An 18,468-nucleotide genomic window follows, 5' to 3' on the forward strand; every position below is an offset into this window, starting at 1 on the left:
CTATTACTGGAGGGGCGATCTTACATGGAGGCGAAGATTATATTCGCTGGATTTGACAAACTCCTTCATACCATGATAAACGCTTCTGCAGCCAGTTCGAGCCAAACAGACGCGCCCTTTTCGACCCGAGTGCCTGGATAGGGAATCCAGAGCGCTGCCTTACCTTGCGCATGACGCCGCAGGTTTCGAGGTCATTCCCCTTTTCTGCAAATGGCCTTGGCAGTCAGTCATTTAAGTAAGGGGACGCGGGCTATCTGAGTCTAGATATCGACGTAAGGGATACCATATGGCGGCTCTGGAGCGCGAGTCTTGGCCAGATTTGTGCTACGCCCACTATGTCCACTGGAGTCATCCACCTACTGTACGACTCTAAAGCAGCTGTCAAGACCCTGCGTGGCCTGACACAAGTTTTTATGCCGGAAACCTTCGAAAGGCCCAACGTTATCATATCGAATGGACACCCAAACCTTAAAAACACAGGTTCGCTTTCGTCGTAAAGCTCTAGAATCCTCATCTCATATACAAAACCAACATGTTGGAACATCGCCAAACCTAGCAATAGCTTCCGCGATAGCATTTGTAACGGCGTCGGCAGCATGCAAGGATGATGCAAATTTTCATCTGAAGTCATGTACTAATTAAGCAATACACGCACCTCGCCAGCTGTTGCCAGAACACAGCAGGTTTGACGCGGTAGAGAGAGAATAGCTGTAACGTTAGCTCCTTGGCAGGCCTATACTGACTAGTCCAGCCGGGCCCGACGTGCTGCAAGGGACCACCGTTTTCAAACTTTGGCAGGTTCCCCTGGCATGTTAGCAGTTCTTCTAGCCTTTCCACATGTGGCGATGGAATCTTCAAGCTTACAATATCACAGAACCAAGGAAGGGCAGGGCCAGAACGACCTAAGGGGCTCAGCCATGGGATCGACAAGAATAGCATCGACTTCGCAGCTTTCTCGTTCTCCGAATCTCCGTACGCTGGCCAGCTAGCTTCGGGCGTTGGGCTCACCGGTCACAACCAAGGGCTGGTTCTATACAGATTGACCTGCTGAGCAAGACGCCTTGCCTTTGATAAGAGCCGAATGTGGCAAGAAGACCGCTGCTTCTTAGGTAGATTCGGACGGGTTGGACTAGAAAGGTTTGATCAACATTTTACGAAAACGGGCGGCGTGGATATCTTCGTGCTGCCTACGACGCCTTGATCGGGACAGCCTTTTCTGTTCCACTCGAAAACACAACCACCAACCAGAAAGAAAAGCCCCGTGGTACATATCTTCATCGAAGGTGGGAATAGGCACCCGGAATCTGGATTCGCTGCAGTGACGTACATTAAACATGCAGGGACATGTGCACGAACTGTTGCGCCCTGGTGTCCGGCGTTGCCACAGGGATGGCGCCTCCCTGAAAACGACTTTACGGCCGATGGGAAGATCATCCAATGGAATGTGGTAAGGGGTTGGGCACGCCGTTAGACCTGTCATCTTTATCTATACGTAACGGACCTTAGTCCACTAGCTCCGAGTGCTCTCCTTACTATTCCACCATCCGGTGATGCGAAAGCCTTGGTCAAATTTGGAAAACGTCATCCCTTGGAAGGGACCAGCCCTGGGCGAGATTGGTGGCGACGTCTCGTGGTTCTATGCTCCGCCGCTAACTGTATGCCTGAAGCCTTCTTGGATGAATCGACTAGCCCGAATGCTGGGCTGAGATCGTGGATGGGGCCAACTTAAGACTGACCGACTGTTTATGTCCGTGGACGGTGGATGGTCTGTTGCTTGGAGGAGGTGCGATGCCAAGCTCGCTGACTTATAAGAGGAGAGCGGTGTTATATCCACGGAGTACGGAGTCGTCATCTTGTGGTTGCTTTCTTGCTCAGGGGGCAGAAATACCGGAAAGGAGTATTGTATCGGCGGAGTCGGCCGGAAAGAGACCTCTTGTCCCTGCTCGTTACGCCAAGCCGACGACCTTCTGTTGCTGTACGCTAAAACTCTGCCGGGTTTGATAATAGTGTGGTGGTGCTGTGGGTAGTGGGGGGCAAGGGGGCTAAGATCGTACCGTTCTTCTGTGTTGGGCCGATTTTGGTATAGCGATGCATTGGTCCACTTTCGGTGGACATGGAACTACACCTTACCCTAGACCTGCCACATCCCGTGGAGAACTGGTGCGCCTCGAGATGGTTGTTCTGGTGAGGAGATATGAAGAGTTGGATTCTTTCACCATGTAAAATATCCTCCGTGTCCGAGCATTGTCAGCTTCAGTACCACCATTGGAATATAATTGCCGCTGTTACACGACCATATCAGTCCAGTCTCCTCCATGGCAGCCTCAGGGGTCATCGCAGCACGCTATTCCGTACCGAATGAGGCGGACTCGCTCTTTCGCATAGGGGTGCTGGGCAACCCGCTAATCGAGAAAAGTCTGCCGGCTGGTGCTCTCGAAGCATCGAGGAGCATCCGGTTCGAGGGCAGCGATGAGCCGAGCCTGCCCATCAACTGGCGGCTTGCCGAGAGCATTGTCGCCATCAAGGCCTACGAAGCCACGGTTATTAATGTGCTCCTCCAGAGGAAGTCTGGGGTGGAGAAGCCCGCCGAGGTCGTCATCAACACGTATGTACCAGCTATGCTCAAATTGAACGGTGTTTATATACTATGCGAGGGAGCTGAACCTAAGGCTCTATGAAACAGTGACCATTCTCAGCTATTCATCATGTCGACGCTTCTGTGGACTCTAGATCCTGGCGGCGACAACCTCACCCCTGCGTCCTTCGCGACACCGAGCACACGAAAACTCATGGCAGAGTATTTCCCGGACTGGGATAAGCACCAGATGAATACCCCTTATCGTGGATCGGTTACCAACATCTACAAGACCAAGGATGATCGGTATTGCCATCTGCATGGTATGTAAATCACAGAAAGCCTCTGCTTATATGGCTAACTTATACATGTAGGATCAATGAATCCGGGAATCAGTACGTGGAATAGAGCTTCGGGACAGTAAATCTGCACAAATGTTTACCTAAAGCTACTCCTGAACCCGTTGAAAGTCTACAGGGGAGCTGTGTTAACATCCGCCATATAGTGCTGGAGGCCTTGGGTCTGCCCCAGAACCAAGACATCACTAAAATGGAAGACGCTTGGCCTATATTCCAAGGCGTCATAGCCAAATACACAGCCGCCGAGATCGAAGCCCTGGCCCTCGCCAATCGACAGGCGGGAACGACCTGCTGGACCGCCGAAGAGTATAAATCCAGCGAGCATGGCAAGGTGAATGCCGACACAGGCCTCTTCGAGATCGAGCACCACCCCGATCCAAATCAGCCGCCCGTCTGGTGGCCCAACCCCCCACACCCCGCGGGACGCAGCCCCTTCCCTCCTCCCTCCCCACCCACCGGCCCCTGGCCGGCCTCAAAGTTGTAGACCTCACGCGCGTCATCGCCGGCCCCGCCGTGTCTAGGGGCCTCGCCGAGCTGGGCGCCAGCGTCATGCGCATCACGGCGCCGCACCTGACCGACATGTCCAGCCTGAACCCGGACCTGAACCACGGCAAGTGGAACGCGTGTCTGGACCTGCGCACCGAGGCCGGCCGGCGCGCGCTGAGGGACTTGGTCCTGGACGCCGACGTGTTCTTGCAGGGGTATCGGCCGCGTGTGCTGGACAAATACGGGTTTGGCGAGGGGGACGTGCTGGACATGTGTCGGGAGCGAGGCCGCGGCATCGTGTATTGCGGCGAGAACTGCTACGGGTGGCAGGGGCCGTGGATGGGGAGGTCGGGGTGGCAGCAGATCAGTGATGCGGTGGGTTGTTGTTACTACTGTAACCGCAGGTCGGAATGGTGGTAATTCGTGTTATAATCATCATTGCTGCGGCGTCTCGCACGAGTTCGGCCGCGCGATGGGCAACGATGAGCCGGTGACGCCCGTCTTCCCAATTTCGGACTACTCGTGAGTATTTGGAAGCAAATATACTCCATTATCCTTCTAAATCCATACTGATATACTGAGAAGCACCGTCTTTTCGGGCGTCATTGGGATTATCACCGCCCTGCTAAGACGCGCCGAGGAAGGGGGCTCATACTCCGTCAAGGTAAGTGTTACGGAATTCGCGACCGACCACATGTCCGTCAAAGGCTTCTACAACTCCGTTCTCATCAATCGTATTCGCAGATCGCGTTGAACTACTACTCCCAGTGGCTAGTCAACAGCTGCGGAATCTACCCGCCGCCCGTCTGGGCCGACCTCTGGCAGCGCAACAGCTCTCCCGTGTTTCGACACTACCACCCCATGCAGTATCTCCTCCCGCGAACACCAGCCATGATCTCGCAGAACAGTGGCCACTAGCTGCTCCAGCCGGAGTTCTTTACGCAGTATCACGTCAAGTCGATCGACAGGGATCTACGCATCGTGGCGCCGGTCCTGCGCTACCCCAACGGCGAGGTGAAACCTGGCTTCGACATTGGCACCCGGACAAATGGCATTGACGAGCCGGTGTGGCCAGACGATTTGGGGGTGGACGTGGTTGAGCAGAGCGGGAAAGCAAAGACGAGCCTCTAAGGTAAGCTGGGCTTGCTCGCAACCGCTCTGTGGATGGCGGATTGGAAGGCTTTACCGACTGCGAGCTGAAGCGGCCCAAGTAAATCAGCTCGTTCAAAATGTCTTAAGCTCAAAGTGGCAAGGCACATACGTAAACAGCGGGATCAAAGAAGACGGAGCAAGGCGGAAGACGTACAAGCCTGCTGCAACTACACGTAGGAACCAGAGAAGGCTTATACTTTTGGTGCATGGCTATATGTAAATCTGAACAGTCTATTGTGATCCTCGATTCGCCTTACAATACCAACGGTGTAACAAGACAGGCGTGAAGGCACTGCTGCTATTACGCGTTACACGTGAACCGGAAAAAAATGCAATGATTGAGTAGAACCCATCCCCAAATCGCTGTGCCAGGCCTTCGGAGCGTAAAATCAATATAAACACAACAGTCAAGTGCACTTCAATATGTGCAAGATCCACAATCCCTTTCCTAATAACGCCATACAACAGATATGAAGGCAGGCAGACATCAGGTGACGGTGGTGCCTGGGCCAAGTATCAAAATATAAAATGAAAAATGAAATCAAATACCCTTTCCGGGTCGGTCACTTGCTCACTCCCGGTCTCAAGGTACGTAGATCCTCGAGAAGCTGATGACATCCCGCCGGCAACAGACACACTTGTCAAAGTTGTTCATAGCTAACGAGACACGGCATTCGTCGCAGAGGCTGAGACAGCGGCAAGGCCAGACGATGACGGTGCGGGGCGCGCTGTGACAGACGACGCACTGGGGCCCATTGTCGCCCAGCCCGGCCCACGAGCCCGTGTTCTCGAAGCCTTGGTCAAGCTGCGGCTGTTGGCCTGCTTGAGAAGAGGACCCCTGTGAGCGCCGCGAGATGATAAGCTGCTCAAGTAGTTCGGCCTCCTCATCGGGCGTTAGCTTCTGGTTCGTCCGTCGAGCGCCCGGAGTAGACGTCAGTAAGCGAGTGCGTGCCGAGGCCTGCTGGCGGGCATATTGCGAACGCGTCATGATCCGGTCGCTGCTCAGGTGCGCAGCGAGGGTATGTGCTTCTTGCCGATCCTCAGGAGATTGCGGATGCAGGAGTCGGGCCAATTGATCTACGGGGGAGGGGCTGGTCGAACGGTGTCGACTCGCGAGAGGCGAACGGTGACGTCTGCGTTGGTGTGCGCTGACCATCATCCAGTTCGTCGGCTTCATCCTCCCAAGGATCCCGGTCTTCGTCATGGTCCACCTCGCTTCCAGCAACGCTGTAAATCATGCTAGTCGTATCCCAGTCGTCGGCATCCTCTGCGGGCTCCCATTCCCCACTCGTATCTGCCGAGCCCCAGAGTTCGCCAAAGGTCCACGAGGTGTATAGATGCTTATCTATATCTCTTTCCGGAATGTTGGCCGTCTCCGGTGCCATCTTCAGTCGCCGACGGACTGCTGCTTCAACGTCGACTCGTTCGTCATTACGGAGAGCCGAGGATCCGCTTCGACCGCTAGCACGGGCATATGTGCTCGCATCTCCAGACGGTCTCTCGTCCTTCTTTCCTGTGCTGTGGAGGCGAGTTAACCAGACCAGCAGACCAGGCTGAGTTGTGATGCCAACTCGAGCCAGCGCTTTGAGTGCAATCAATGCCATCCAGCGCAAGACCAAACGCCAAATATTCATCAGAAACTCCAATGCCAATAGCCACCGTGAGCTACGTTCGGCTGCACCAACACCATCTCTCGCCCGCTTGTCTCCCACTTTGGACTTGGGCAACTTCTGCGCTGCTCTTTCTCTCGCATACCCACTCGATGCACCAATCTCGTTGTCTTTGATGGGGACAAGGCTGATTGTGCCTCCCAAGTCATACGGCGTATCACCCATATTTGGGCCTGTCCACTGCATCCGTAACTTTTCCAGCTCCCTGAACCTTTGTTCCTCTAACCACGTGTGCTGCTTCAAGGTGACTCCGCGGTCTTCGTTTAGATAGACTGCTTCGCTGGCCATTGTGATGATACTGAAACCTGTTCGGAGAAGAGCAGTGTAGAAGTCCATCTCCCAAGATATACGGACGTCGGAGAACGAGATGTTGGCTTGCATGTTATTGTGGGCATTCGCCAGCCGTTGACGGAAGGATAACCGCTCTGCGCCTTCGGTCCCAGCTGGCGGTGCGAGGGCCGAAAGAGTAAGGGCCAGCCCGTATATGATCGAGCACATCATTATGCCCACGAATACCAGCACGTGAGGGATGAAGCCAATAATGCAGACCGTGGGGAATCTGAAGAGCCCCATGCTAGCGGGGTCATCGAAGGAGAAGCGGTAGACCTCTATCACAATACTTGTCATAAAGCCAAGCGCCCTGCATACCGGATTAGTTACATCTGACGAAAGATCGATCATATAGGGCAGTGAGAGACATGGACGTAATATCAAGCGCGTGACGGCCAAGAGCCACTATTCGGATAAATAACAAACAGGGGAAGACTTACCAGAACCCAGTACTAATGAGACGGAACTTGCCCTGGAGGTTGAAGACGCCCAGTACATGGCTTGTGACATGACCCATGGAGGACAAGAAAGCCACAAAGAGCACTTCAGGGGCAGTATTGACTCGTCTCATAATCATCGACCTGGAAATCGCAATGTTCGGACCAGAACTTTGCTGGAAAGTGACGTTTGAAGAAGTCATGCCCCCGAAGAGCCCCCAACCTAGTTGATTGCTGATGGCAGCATCAGCCTCTGCGAATGCCAACGAATGCTCAAAAAGGGTCATGCCCGTCTCAACAGCAACTGCTCTCCCTTGTACGGCGCACGATATCATTTCCACAAAATGGCTAAGACAGAGAGTGCCGAAGAGAGGCCATAGCAGCGGCAGAGACCCTTGTAATTCCGCCGGGTAGACGGACTCGGTCTTGGGAACCATGTTGACAGCCCGGCAGGAGTCTATGTCGGCCGCACCGAGCAGCAGTGTGGAGCTGACGGTGTGAAGGTATCCTCCGGCATATGCAAACATGAGATCTGAGCTCTTGGTACTATTGCCCCAACGCAGTTCGGCAAAGTCGGGGGAGGTCTGGCATTGTATCGACTGTAGAAGATCTTTCGCTTGGTAGAGGAATAGGGCGATCGGTAGGAATCGGAGCAGTAGACGTATCGGCCACTGTAGGCGCAATCGGCGTCGTGAGGCTGCGAAGATGTGCGTTCGGTTGAGGACGATGGCCATGGCAACGCAGCAGAGCGCCCATTTGCTCGTCATGTAGCTGATGATGCTGCCCAGGCCCTTCGTACTCTCGGCACTGAAGCGCGAGGCAAAAGCCGCGGGGTCCTGGTGCATTTCCTCGTCCATGACCGCACCGGCGGCAGATGAAGCGGCCGCGGCGGCCTCGTGTAACGTGGACGACGCCATGGCCTGGATGGTCTCGGTGGCACCGTGGAAGTAATTGGCGGCTACTGTCGCATCAGGGATCATTTGCTGGCCGAACGTTGCGTAGCCGCCGTCGACTCCAGGGGCGGCGTCATGGAAGGGGATGATGGAGCCGAGCTTAGTGAGCATGCGAGGTCCCGCTAGCAGCAGGTCTTCGAAGGACGGGGCATAGCGTGTAATGTTGAGGTGCTGCGCTGTCCAGAGCGAAAGGTTGGACCACATGCAGGCGTTGGGATTGTCAAGAGCTGTCGGCGATGGCACAGCAGCGCCTGGGCTGGCCATGCTGCTGTGCTGGCTGAGCAGTGTGCCGGTGTCTGACATGTGCCGAGGTGGCCGGTGGAGGAAAGTAGGGATCACGCGTTTGGAATGCTGGAATGCTATGCAGGTCGCGACAGGTATGCGACATGCATTGTCGCCCAAAGGTTAGGCCGTGGTGAGAGGCGGACTCTGTTGGTCCTAACTGCCCACTGTCACCGAGTAGCCGATGATGCCTAATAATTGGCATTTACTGCTTTAACGGACGGGAGAAAGGATTACGTTGATCTGAGAGTACAAGTCAAGAGGTAGGCTGTAGCATGTCATGGCTCAGGAGGGAGCTGAGGGTGGGCTGATTACGCTGATACAGGTATATTAGCCTTCGCCGCCCCGAGCTCCGTTCAACTTTCAAGCCGCCCCCAAACAAATCCCAAGGTAACAAAATATCAACCACCACTGCTGCAACAGATCGAAGGAATGTTTCACTTGTTCTTGTTTACCATTACTTGCTCTCCTTCTCTGAATGGAGTTTAATCCTGCTCATAACTGCCTCGAACTGAGCATGGAGACATGATTGGATGACGTATTGGTGAGTGAGCTTTCAGCTGACTGAGACATGATATTTGTCTGGGCTGACTAGGTACATGTAGAGGCTGACAAACTTGAGTTCATGTGTTCTATGTTAAGTAGCAAAAGGCACAAGGTGAAAATCGATATCTATTGAAACATCTCTCGCTTTCATAGCTATCCTGTGATATGTAGCAACATGGAAGGAGTGACATCCAGTCTGCCCGAGGTCGGTATTATGTCAGGTATACCATCTTGCACAGTAGCGCAAGTTCAGATGAGCCACGTCTACATTCCACCCTCGAGGGCATATGGCTTTGCACCTTCCAGTCTTTTACTCGACTGTTTCCCTTGCTGAGTGACAAAAAGGGCCACTTGGCGTTGGTGTCGGCTACATTGGGCAGCATTTATAACACAATGGCCAGTTGACATAGGTAGGGCTGGCAGTATCTGGAATGCCAGAGTATGTCGTTCCTAGACAATTCGGTACATCCTTGCGTGGCCACTGCCTGCAAAGCAGCTGCTCATTGATCTCATGGTGATACGACCAGTGGTTTGATGTGCTGCATGGTCAGAATTCCCGATATCAAGAAATCCCTTGGCCTTTTTTCACGGTCTCGTTTAGCTCCTGAATAATGACACGATTGGCACATCGGCAAGCCACCAGACTCTTCTCCATGAGTTTGTCGTAGACTATCATGTCCGCTCCAGGTAGCTGGCCTTTAAACCACATATTCGTAATCTCGTCTCTGGTCGGCAGATAGGCAACACAGCAAGCAGCAAGAATATTACCGTGCTCTGCAACGACGGGGTCCATGACGATAGTGGGAGCTGTCTTATTGTCCTTGCAGACGAGGGCTGCTACACCGCCAGCAACGGTGTCAACACAATCTATGCCCGCATCTGCAATCGCAGCAGATGCAACAGTAATGCAACCGCTGAGCACGTTCATCATGTCCCAGCCTTCGTCATCCTTTTGGCTCTCGGGCGAATCCCGATCTTGGTCGCCTTCAACAACAGTAACGATGATATCGACACCACTTTTAGGCCACCGATCCGCGATGATGGCTCCGCGAAGAGCAGTCTCTAAGGTGTACGCCAAGATCCCTTTCGCTCGAGTCTCGCAGGTAACCGCGTCTTTGCCTCGTTGCGAACGGTGCATACTTGACATGTGTAGTAAGAATGATGTGGGGTGAGAAAGGCGCAGATCTTGGGAGCGCTCTGGGGCCATGAACTGTACAGGACAGCTTCAAGCTGGTGTTTCCGGTTCTCTTGGGGTTGGGGTTCTCGAGCTCGAGGTAGGCGGATCCGGAGGCAGAAGGTGTAATGCCTGTCTTCAGGACTGTAATGTTTGATCAGTCACGGCCTTCGTATTCAGTATCTCAACAGCAAAGCAATTGCTGCCACCCATCAAACAGTCCTCGACTTACAAATCTTTCGGATGGAGTCGCGAGTTTTAGCAACCGCTGGCTTGGCAGGTTTGTCAAAGATCGGAGGCGTCGTGGCCCCGACAGGGCCGTTTATTCGTCTTCGGTCGGCCATGGCTGTTGCTTCCAATGTGAAGTCGGAGGTATCGCAATCGCCAGAAACCAAAAATTCAATCCACCCCAAGTTCCATTCCGTCACGAGTGGACTGCGCGACCTGCAGCAGCTAACCTTGCACTTTACTGCTTGCCCCACCACGGAATTCAGTCCATCCAGCCAGCTTATGCACAGACCCCACTATCCTACCCACCAGCGACTACTTCTTGAAATTTTTCTGACTGCAGGATCCTTGGTTTTCTTTGATTCCTCACAACTTCCCTCTCTTCATCTCAATTACTCTTCCAGCTACAACCAGAGAACGCAGTATGCCCAGCCAGCGCCAGCCCGACCACCAGTCTACCAATTGAATGTGCTTCAAAGAATATGAAGGTCACAGGAAATGCTCAGGCTGACATGATCGACCAGCATTATCTTGGGGACCAGGTGCTGAGATGGCGGCTGTGCGAGCTCAATGCTCACTGGCTGACTGGGCTATTCGTCTTGGGAAGCTTGGCTGAGATTTTAGGTTGATTTGATGGGAATGTCGGAGAAGATCCGTATCTGTAACGGATCTGCCATCCTTCTGCTACGATTACTGAGTAAGTTCCGCCTTGTCATGTCCAATGTCACCCCATCCCTCATCTGCTATTGATGATCTCCATACCACAGTTCTTCGCGATTCTGATGAGCGCTCCTGAACAAACATGCACTACCATCTGAAGCAATTTCTAGCTTTTTCAACTGTCATGATATTCTTGACCTTGCAAGCTAACATAAAATTAGCAACTATAGTTTACCATTTCGCCATGAAGCTGTCGACGGCGCGTCCACTCGGATTCGACTAACTTACCACATACCGTATGTGCCACCCTCCTACCTTGTTTTCCCCCACCTCCAATGTCAATGATGAGATCTTATATTTCAGTTCTGCTTCTGAACAAGAATGAAGATACCCCAATACCAAATGTCTACTCTCTGATTTAAATCAACATTGATTTACTTGATAAACCAGCCTTACTTTGAAATAGCGGTTGCTAACATATCCAAGCCTTCTAGGTTCATCCTATACGGATCCGTTTTTGGCTTGTTGATTCGATTCGGTAAGCTCGGTTCCATCTTCAACTCGTCCTACCCAACATTTCATGATGAAAACTGTTTATCCATTCAACTATCTCACGACGAGCCGAGCTGGTCCTTCCGTACCCGAGACTTCCCTTCGGGGTTGTTGATGATGGGTTGTGGAGTTGTTCATTCCGTAATTCCGCTTTAGTGCTCTTGATGTTTGTTGTTCCGTCTTGGGGCGCGGATGTCGAGAGCCGGCTCTCGTGAATGAGTAAACTGGTTTACTGAACCAATACCCTCAATGTCACACTTGTCATATCCATGTATGTTTGGATGCATGGCGCTGACATGTCGATAATAGATTAAGCTCGTACCACTCAAGCGGCAGCAGATGTGCTTGGCTGGATTTCTCCGTGACAATATAGAAACTATTGCAGCAGGAGAGAAACCAATTATAGTTGAGCTTCTCCTGGGATGCCGTGTAGTTAATACAATCGTTTACGTTTCCATAGGCCGAATCGAATCTATTGTAATCTATCTGGTGTGTGCTGCAATGCAGGAGGTAATGCGAGGCGGGTGTGGCAATGCGACACCGCCAACTGATATGAGTGCCTTGACCTACAGCTCGGCTTCACAACTGCCAGTCCAATCGTTCGATGCTTTCATGTCGTCTATGTTCACATGCTACTCTTGACTCGCCGTTCTCACTGGGCACTGGGCACTGGGGTAACAAGTTGCGCTGACTGTGGAACAGGTTGGCCGGTGTGAAACGGGTTGTGACTGTTCAAGTTTTTCCTGGAGAGCAAAGCGGGAGGCGGCAGGCGGCTCTGAGCGCTGGGCTTGTGAGGCTTGCAGGGCTTGGCTGGTTCGAGACCAATCAATTGGGTGGGCATGGCAAGGCTGGGCAGGGAGAATGTGTGGCCGGGTGAAGTCGGGGTTGCAGAGCATTGATTGTTATCCACCCCGGCGCATTCCGGTCGTACGATGGCGAGCTGATTCCTGTCGCGAATGAGCTGTCCGATGGAAATCGCCCACGGCCCTGGGGCCCCCCGCGGCGGGAGAAATTCTAGCTGCCAACTCAGGTCGTTTTACGATCCCTAGCTGTAACCATTACCTGGCGAAATAATGCCAAGTGCGAGAAAGAGTCGGGAAAGCAGCAGTGTTACGGGCGCCTCGAATCAGTCAATTTTCTTGCAGTGTAACAGACAAATCAGGCCACAGTTTGATTGCCTCTGGCAAAGGCCTTCGTCGGGGGCCGTCCAAGGCCAAGATGGCAGATCCGTCTAGCACCTATATAGCCATGTCAATAGACCCCGTTGAGGTTGTTCGAATCTCGCTTTCCATCCCCAGATCTCAACCCCTCAAAGGCATAGCAAGAATAGCACCGACACACACCGAGTACTACCAGTACTTACACCACCCAACAACACACCACTAAAGGTTTAAACGTACCACCACCAGAAGCACTTATACACAATCATGGCCCTTCGATCCACCCTCCGAAGCCAAAAATACGACTTCACCACCCAGAAGGGCATCTCGAGCCTCATCGCCGTCGCCAACGACGACGACCTGCTGGACTTCCTGTACGTCGACGGCAACCACCACCACGCCGACAGCAGCAAGATCATCATCAACCACGTCATCGAGCCTCTGCACGAGGACGACCTGACCCCCTTCTCCAACCAGTCCACGGGCGTGCACACGCCGTCCCACGAGGACGACGATGAGGACGCCGTCCTGAGCGACCTGCCCTCGGAGAGCGAGGAGGACCTCGAGATCCCGCCGAGCCCCCCGACGCCCCAGCGCCGGCACCGGGGCGCCACCTCGGTCGGCGAGGACGACTTCGAGTTCCCCGTCTTCGTGGGCCGCCAGCGGGACGAGTCCCCCATGCCCCCGCACCAGCAGCCCTCGGCCACGAGACCCCCCTTCCAACGGGCCGAAGCTGCTCAGTCTGTTACCGCCACCATCACCGCCAAGAAGGTCCAGTTCCACGAGCCCGACGTGCCCGCGGACCACCACGTCGTCTCCGTCGAGGGGCCCGTGATGTCCTGGTGGCCGGCGCCCATCGACACCCTCGAGTACGACTGGGTGGTCAAGAACCAGCGGGCCGCCGAGGAGGAGCTGCAGCAGCAGGAGCAGGAGCGCGCGACCAAGAAGATCAAGACCGTCGCCGTCGAGAGCCACGTCGCCGATCTCGAGGGCCCGCTCATGGCCTGGTGGCCGGCGCCGGCTGAGCTGCTCGAGTATGACTGGTTCGAGCGCTTCTACGAGTAAAAGAAATCATGACTTACTCTTCATAATCATCATCATCATCATCATCACTCGAAAAAGCACCTTTTTGAGACGAATTCACGACTGCTCATGGGGACTTCGCAATAAGCATTACATTCGGAGTTTCCATTAGCGGCTTCATAGTTGCATTGTATCTATTATCATTGGGGCATTAGGGAGTTTTGGGGGATGGCGGACTTAGGCGTTCTGGATCAACAAAACGGTATCATGGGATAAGGTGTTCATTGAAAGGGTTTTGGTCAGCAGCATAACTTGGTGGGCAAATACCCAGGCATTGTACCATTTTACATGATACCGCTACCGCATCATCATATTGCGGAAGTAAATACAGGAATAATTAATACCTCTCTTCAAACATACTATACTTTCCTCACTCAACAGCCGTGACCAACTTCGAAATGATGATCCCATAACACCCAAAACTCATGTTTGAAGTGGCTGTGTCTTATCTAGGCTGAAACTGTATTAACTTGGTGTTGACTACCTGAATCATGGCGGCTTATTCATTGCATACGGCAGATTGCGTAAGGGGGTAAGTCTAGAGGCATGTGGCTTCAGGTCAAATATTGTTACTACGAGAATTCACCAAATAAACACGTATACCAATGCTCAGTTTCCGGGCCATCGCATTGAAGGAAAGCAGCCATCGCGTGGTGTTTCGCGAAGAGGCTTCATGTGATAGGTGAGATGTAAGGTTGTTCTACAGCATCCAGGGTGACTTGGAAGCGAGTAAGGCAGGTAAAAGAAAGGCCACCCAAGCATCTAGTCCGTGTCTGCTGTGCGTACTTCCAACTTTTCGCCAAGGAAAAGAGTGATCCCCAGACACTTGACTCCCCACGACCCATCCATCCCGCCATCCCGCACCCATTAGCCGCTTGCTACACGGCGTGTCCACTGTGGATAAGCATATATGCATTGGAACTGTACGTGATCAAGATGGATGGAGAATTTTCCCGCATGCCAGGGCGCTTCGTGGGGTCTAGATGGGCACATCTTCGATGACCCGACTAACATGCCATAATCTGGCAATGAACACTCGTTTTCCCCTTCCTACAGGGTCTGGTGCCCAACTGACCTTCATATATACAGAACCCCCCATTCGCTTCGTGCATAAACTGTGGATTCTTTCGTTTTCCTTTCGTCCGTGAAAGGCTGTTATCATTAGTTGCCCATGACATCAGGCCAAGATTCCGGCCAACCTCTGGCTGATGTGATCGACGATGCGGTGTCTAGTCGTATCATATGTTATATGCGTGCATGCGAACGGCAAGAGAAAGAGTCGTAAGCAAGCAAGCGGCAAATCACTCATACGAGCTCCGTGCCAATATGGATATCCCCAAAGTGTTTTGGCAGCTAGGCATGTAGGCTGGTAGGTGCAATAGGAGGTAGTAGGTCTTGGAGCAACTACTGGCCAATATACACAGAGAGGTGAATTTCACTTGGCGAATCTGGCCTGAGCCCGGTGGCAAATCTGCAGGTAACGTGCTGGGCGGTTGGAAGGTAGCTGTCTCAACTGTGATCTAAGATGTGAATCGTACGACGTACGGGTGAGTACTGGGCCCTGAGAGAAGAACGTCTTGGCAGGTGAATGATATTGTCATTGGACTCAGCCTTGGTCAGAACGTGGTTCTGCTTTTGGTCGCTTGTAGCGGTAGGCGAAGAAAGGGGTTCTCTTCAAATGCTAAGGCGTCGTTTGTCCTCTGGAAGCTAGCGAGCTCGAAGGCTTGATGGAATGCCCCATAGGGGCGCCAATGGTATCGACCACCACGGTCCAGCAAAACGGCGTCTTGAATTATTCTTTCAACAGTAACGAGCTGTATCTATTCTCTATATGTCAGTCTTGTCATATCTACATTCATTTCTTGTGCATGACGGTCGCAGCCGCCTGGTGGCTCGGGAAGATAAGCGTATCCGCCACGACCACATTCTCCCTCCTACCAGCGACGAATACAACCACCTCGGCGATATCGTCTGGCGTGAGAGGCTCGCATCCACTGCAGTAGGTTAGCATGTGAGCATGGAAGAAGAGCATGGTGCTTGTGTTACTTACGCATAGACCGCGTCTGCCTTTGACTTGTCACCGTAAAACCGAACAACAGAGAATTCCTGCGAAAGAAACAAGTCAGCTTTCATCCCACTTTACGACGGGAACACGACGTTATCTCACCGTCTCTACTTGGCCAGGGTCAATCTCCATGACCCTAACCCTCGTGGCAATGAGCTCTTTCCGCAAGCTATCCGTGAAGCTGCGGACAGCGGCTTTGGTCGCGCAGTAGATGCTGCCGCCCATGTAAGGTTCTCGCCCAGCAATGCTACCAATATTGATGATGTCGCCGGCTCCGCCGTTCGGTCGCTTCAAGAAGATGGGAAGAATAGCTTGCGTCATGTTGATGAGCCCAGTTACGTTGGTGTTGAACATGACATTGAGGTCCTCTTCGGCGATTTCGGGGGCTCTCGCGACGCCCTTGACCAAACCACTGTACACGGGTAAGTTAGCAGGAGTCTCTTGGCCAAGTTTCGCAGGCCACAAGCCAATTAATTGATGACGGCAGAAGAAGGAGGGCCACCTACGCATTATTTACCAGCACATCGATCTCCTTAAACTCGGCCGGGAGCCCCTCGACGAAGCCCCGGATCTCTTCGGGCTTGCTCACATCCAATTGGACCGGCAGGACCTTGACGCCATTGCCGACCTCCTTGGCGATGTCGGCCGCAATCTGCTTCAGGGTATCGATCCGTCGCGCCGTCAGGATGAGCTTGAGGTCTTTGGGCGCCGTGCGGGCGAACTCGAAGGCGGTGCTCCGGCCGATGCCAGAGGAGGCGCCGGTGATGACGATGGTCTTGCCCTCGAGGCGCTTCGCTACGGCGGAAGACATGGTGCGTCTGAAGATGGGGGAGCTCCACCCGGGAGATATAAGCCGAGAAGCTTGGTGTTGTCGGGTATGCCCAAGCTTTGGTCGCGACAGGCAATTGAGGGTTTCGATTGCGGCTCGCAGGTACTTCATGGACGGAAGTGGTCAAGTTGGAAAAGGAGAAACATAAGTGTTTTGGTCTGTCAGATCAAAAACAACTAAATAACCGATGCGAATCAATGGCACCGATGTCGTGATTCGGCTGCGGAGCTGTACGTATGATGCCTTATCGGCAACTCCTCCAAGCGGGCATTGAAACCCCCCCACTACCCCGCGCTGTCATGGCTCTCGGAGCGGCAGAGACAAAAACATGGGTTCCATTGCTCCGTTCGAGCAGATCATGGACTTTTTTAGGCAGATGATCCTTCAGATCTGTTCCCGGAAAGTATGAATATCAATTGTGTATCCCACGTACATACGGTTTCGGGGCTTAAGGAGGTGAATTTATCAATGTAGCTATGCCTGTCATCGCTGTTCATTACAGTCGGCTTTCTGTTGCTGTTGCTGTTTTGGAGGATCCCATACTACCAATCAGCTACAAATACATATTCCATAACCAGCTATTCGACTGTCTGCTATCAGCTACTCCATCAACCATTCCAGAACCAATTACTCTAGATGACGTGAAAGCCACGAGGAATAAAATTTAAAACATGTGTTTACTGCTACCCGGATCACACAAGCAAAAAAGATCAGGAAGCCAGCGTCGGAGTTTGTTATATACAACAGCAAAAGATAAAAAGATCTCGTGCATCACGGAATACTGCAAAAATCGAAGGTCAATGCGAGAATCGAACTCGCGTCTCGGGAAGGGTTGATTTTGATGTTGTCAAAATCCCACGTGCTAACCCCTACACTAATCGACCAATCGTTTTGACGACTGTCCTTCTTAGTTGGAAAAGAAACTGCTTATGGCTTTCTATACAGCAAATATTTTAAGTGGCTAGTTCATCCCCCTTCTACGCTATAATCCACTTTATTGACGCAGCTCCAGATGACGAGTGTCACGTCACACAACAGGAGGTAACTGTATGTAGTCCTACGCACCCTCAGCCTCTTTCTGGGATATTAATCGAGAGTGATCGACTCGAAGGGTGGCTCGCTCATGCTTGGTCCCAGATTGTTCTCCGTGCCCTTGTCCTGGCAATGGATGCTCTACAAAACCACCGACCATTCAACGACCGCCGGGGTTTTGGCGATACCCGCCCTGCTCAAAGCCAGAATCGAAACTAACAATGGCAAGTGAAATACACGAGAGATATTTTATCGCATAGTCAGACTGCACTGGCGGTCTATATTCATATACAGAGACAGCCAGTGGACATCATGCGAGGCCTCTGGACTAGGGCCATGAGACTGACTGGCCATCCAAGGCCCTTGACCACCGAGCGAGGACATCAATGCCAGCCAGCCGACTGCACCCATCGGGACTTCCTCGCAAGGGCGGGACTGCCGTGAAAATAGTTCAGAGGGGTCTAGCTTGCGATGAAGATAGCGGCTTCGATTAGACAGACCACGATGGCCAATGAGCAGGCCTTCGTTGAAAGCATCCATGTCCGGAGTCGCGAACGTTGCTACGAGCCCGTCGTCACCGATGTTACAGCCTCCGCTGGCAAACAGGTACTTACTCAATATCTATCAATTCCATACATTACTGCAATTGACTCGCTCGACATTTAGGTGACCCATGTGTCCTTTGGAAGTATGTCCCCAGCTGTGGTAAAAGCCCATCTTGGTAAACTAGAAACAGTTCCTGGCTGGCCCCAAACCTAGGTCAGGTCACTCCTATCAATCGGCGTTTGGGTAATGAATATTATATATGTGTCTCGATCACAGTATCTAACAACCTACATTCTCTTTGACAGTGCTGTCTTCCTTGAAACAACCGAGAGCAAAAGACGGAAGTCTT

At 52.7% G+C, this 18,468-nt stretch overlaps 5 protein-coding genes across 5 annotated transcripts; 2 read left to right on the forward strand and 3 right to left on the reverse strand.

The window, feature by feature from the left end:
- Positions 1-2,315: 2,315 nt before the first annotated feature.
- PG994_013306 (uncharacterized protein) lies at positions 2,316-4,551 on the forward strand (the record flags this gene model as incomplete). The annotated part of the gene is made up of 8 exons (XM_066864715.1): positions 2,316-2,605; positions 2,684-2,898; positions 3,081-3,325; positions 3,364-3,795; positions 3,881-3,942; positions 4,006-4,084; positions 4,165-4,260; positions 4,339-4,551. The coding sequence occupies 8 exons, from the start codon at positions 2,316-2,318 to the stop codon at positions 4,549-4,551; spliced, it is 1,632 nt and encodes a 543-aa protein (XP_066709676.1).
- Positions 4,552-5,155: 604 nt separating this feature from the next.
- PG994_013307 (uncharacterized protein) lies at positions 5,156-8,226 on the reverse strand (the record flags this gene model as incomplete). Its single annotated transcript, XM_066864716.1, has 3 exons — positions 5,156-5,601; positions 5,654-6,882; positions 7,013-8,226. The coding sequence occupies 3 exons, from the start codon at positions 8,224-8,226 to the stop codon at positions 5,156-5,158; spliced, it is 2,889 nt and encodes a 962-aa protein (XP_066709677.1).
- Positions 8,227-9,352: 1,126 nt separating this feature from the next.
- On the reverse strand, positions 9,353-10,308 carry PG994_013308 (uncharacterized protein; the record flags this gene model as incomplete). The annotated part of the gene is made up of 3 exons (XM_066864717.1): positions 9,353-9,929; positions 10,012-10,108; positions 10,197-10,308. 3 exons carry the CDS (start codon positions 10,306-10,308, stop codon positions 9,353-9,355), a joined length of 786 nt encoding a protein of 261 aa, XP_066709678.1.
- Positions 10,309-12,831: 2,523 nt separating this feature from the next.
- Positions 12,832-13,629, forward strand: PG994_013309 (uncharacterized protein; the record flags this gene model as incomplete). The annotated part of the gene is made up of 1 exon (XM_066864718.1): positions 12,832-13,629. The coding sequence occupies one exon, from the start codon at positions 12,832-12,834 to the stop codon at positions 13,627-13,629; it is 798 nt and encodes a 265-aa protein (XP_066709679.1).
- Positions 13,630-15,502: 1,873 nt separating this feature from the next.
- Positions 15,503-16,523, reverse strand: PG994_013310 (uncharacterized protein; the record flags this gene model as incomplete). The annotated part of the gene is made up of 4 exons (XM_066864719.1): positions 15,503-15,641; positions 15,698-15,753; positions 15,815-16,124; positions 16,219-16,523. The coding sequence occupies 4 exons, from the start codon at positions 16,521-16,523 to the stop codon at positions 15,503-15,505; spliced, it is 810 nt and encodes a 269-aa protein (XP_066709680.1).
- Positions 16,524-18,468: the final 1,945 nt, after the last annotated feature.

The sequence above is a fragment of the Apiospora phragmitis genome (assembly GCF_038363925.1).
Source record: "Apiospora phragmitis strain CBS 135458 chromosome Unknown utg000011l:1.0-3236445.0:1.0-3240683.0, whole genome shotgun sequence".
Taxonomy (NCBI): Eukaryota; Fungi; Ascomycota; class Sordariomycetes; order Amphisphaeriales; family Apiosporaceae; genus Apiospora; species Apiospora phragmitis.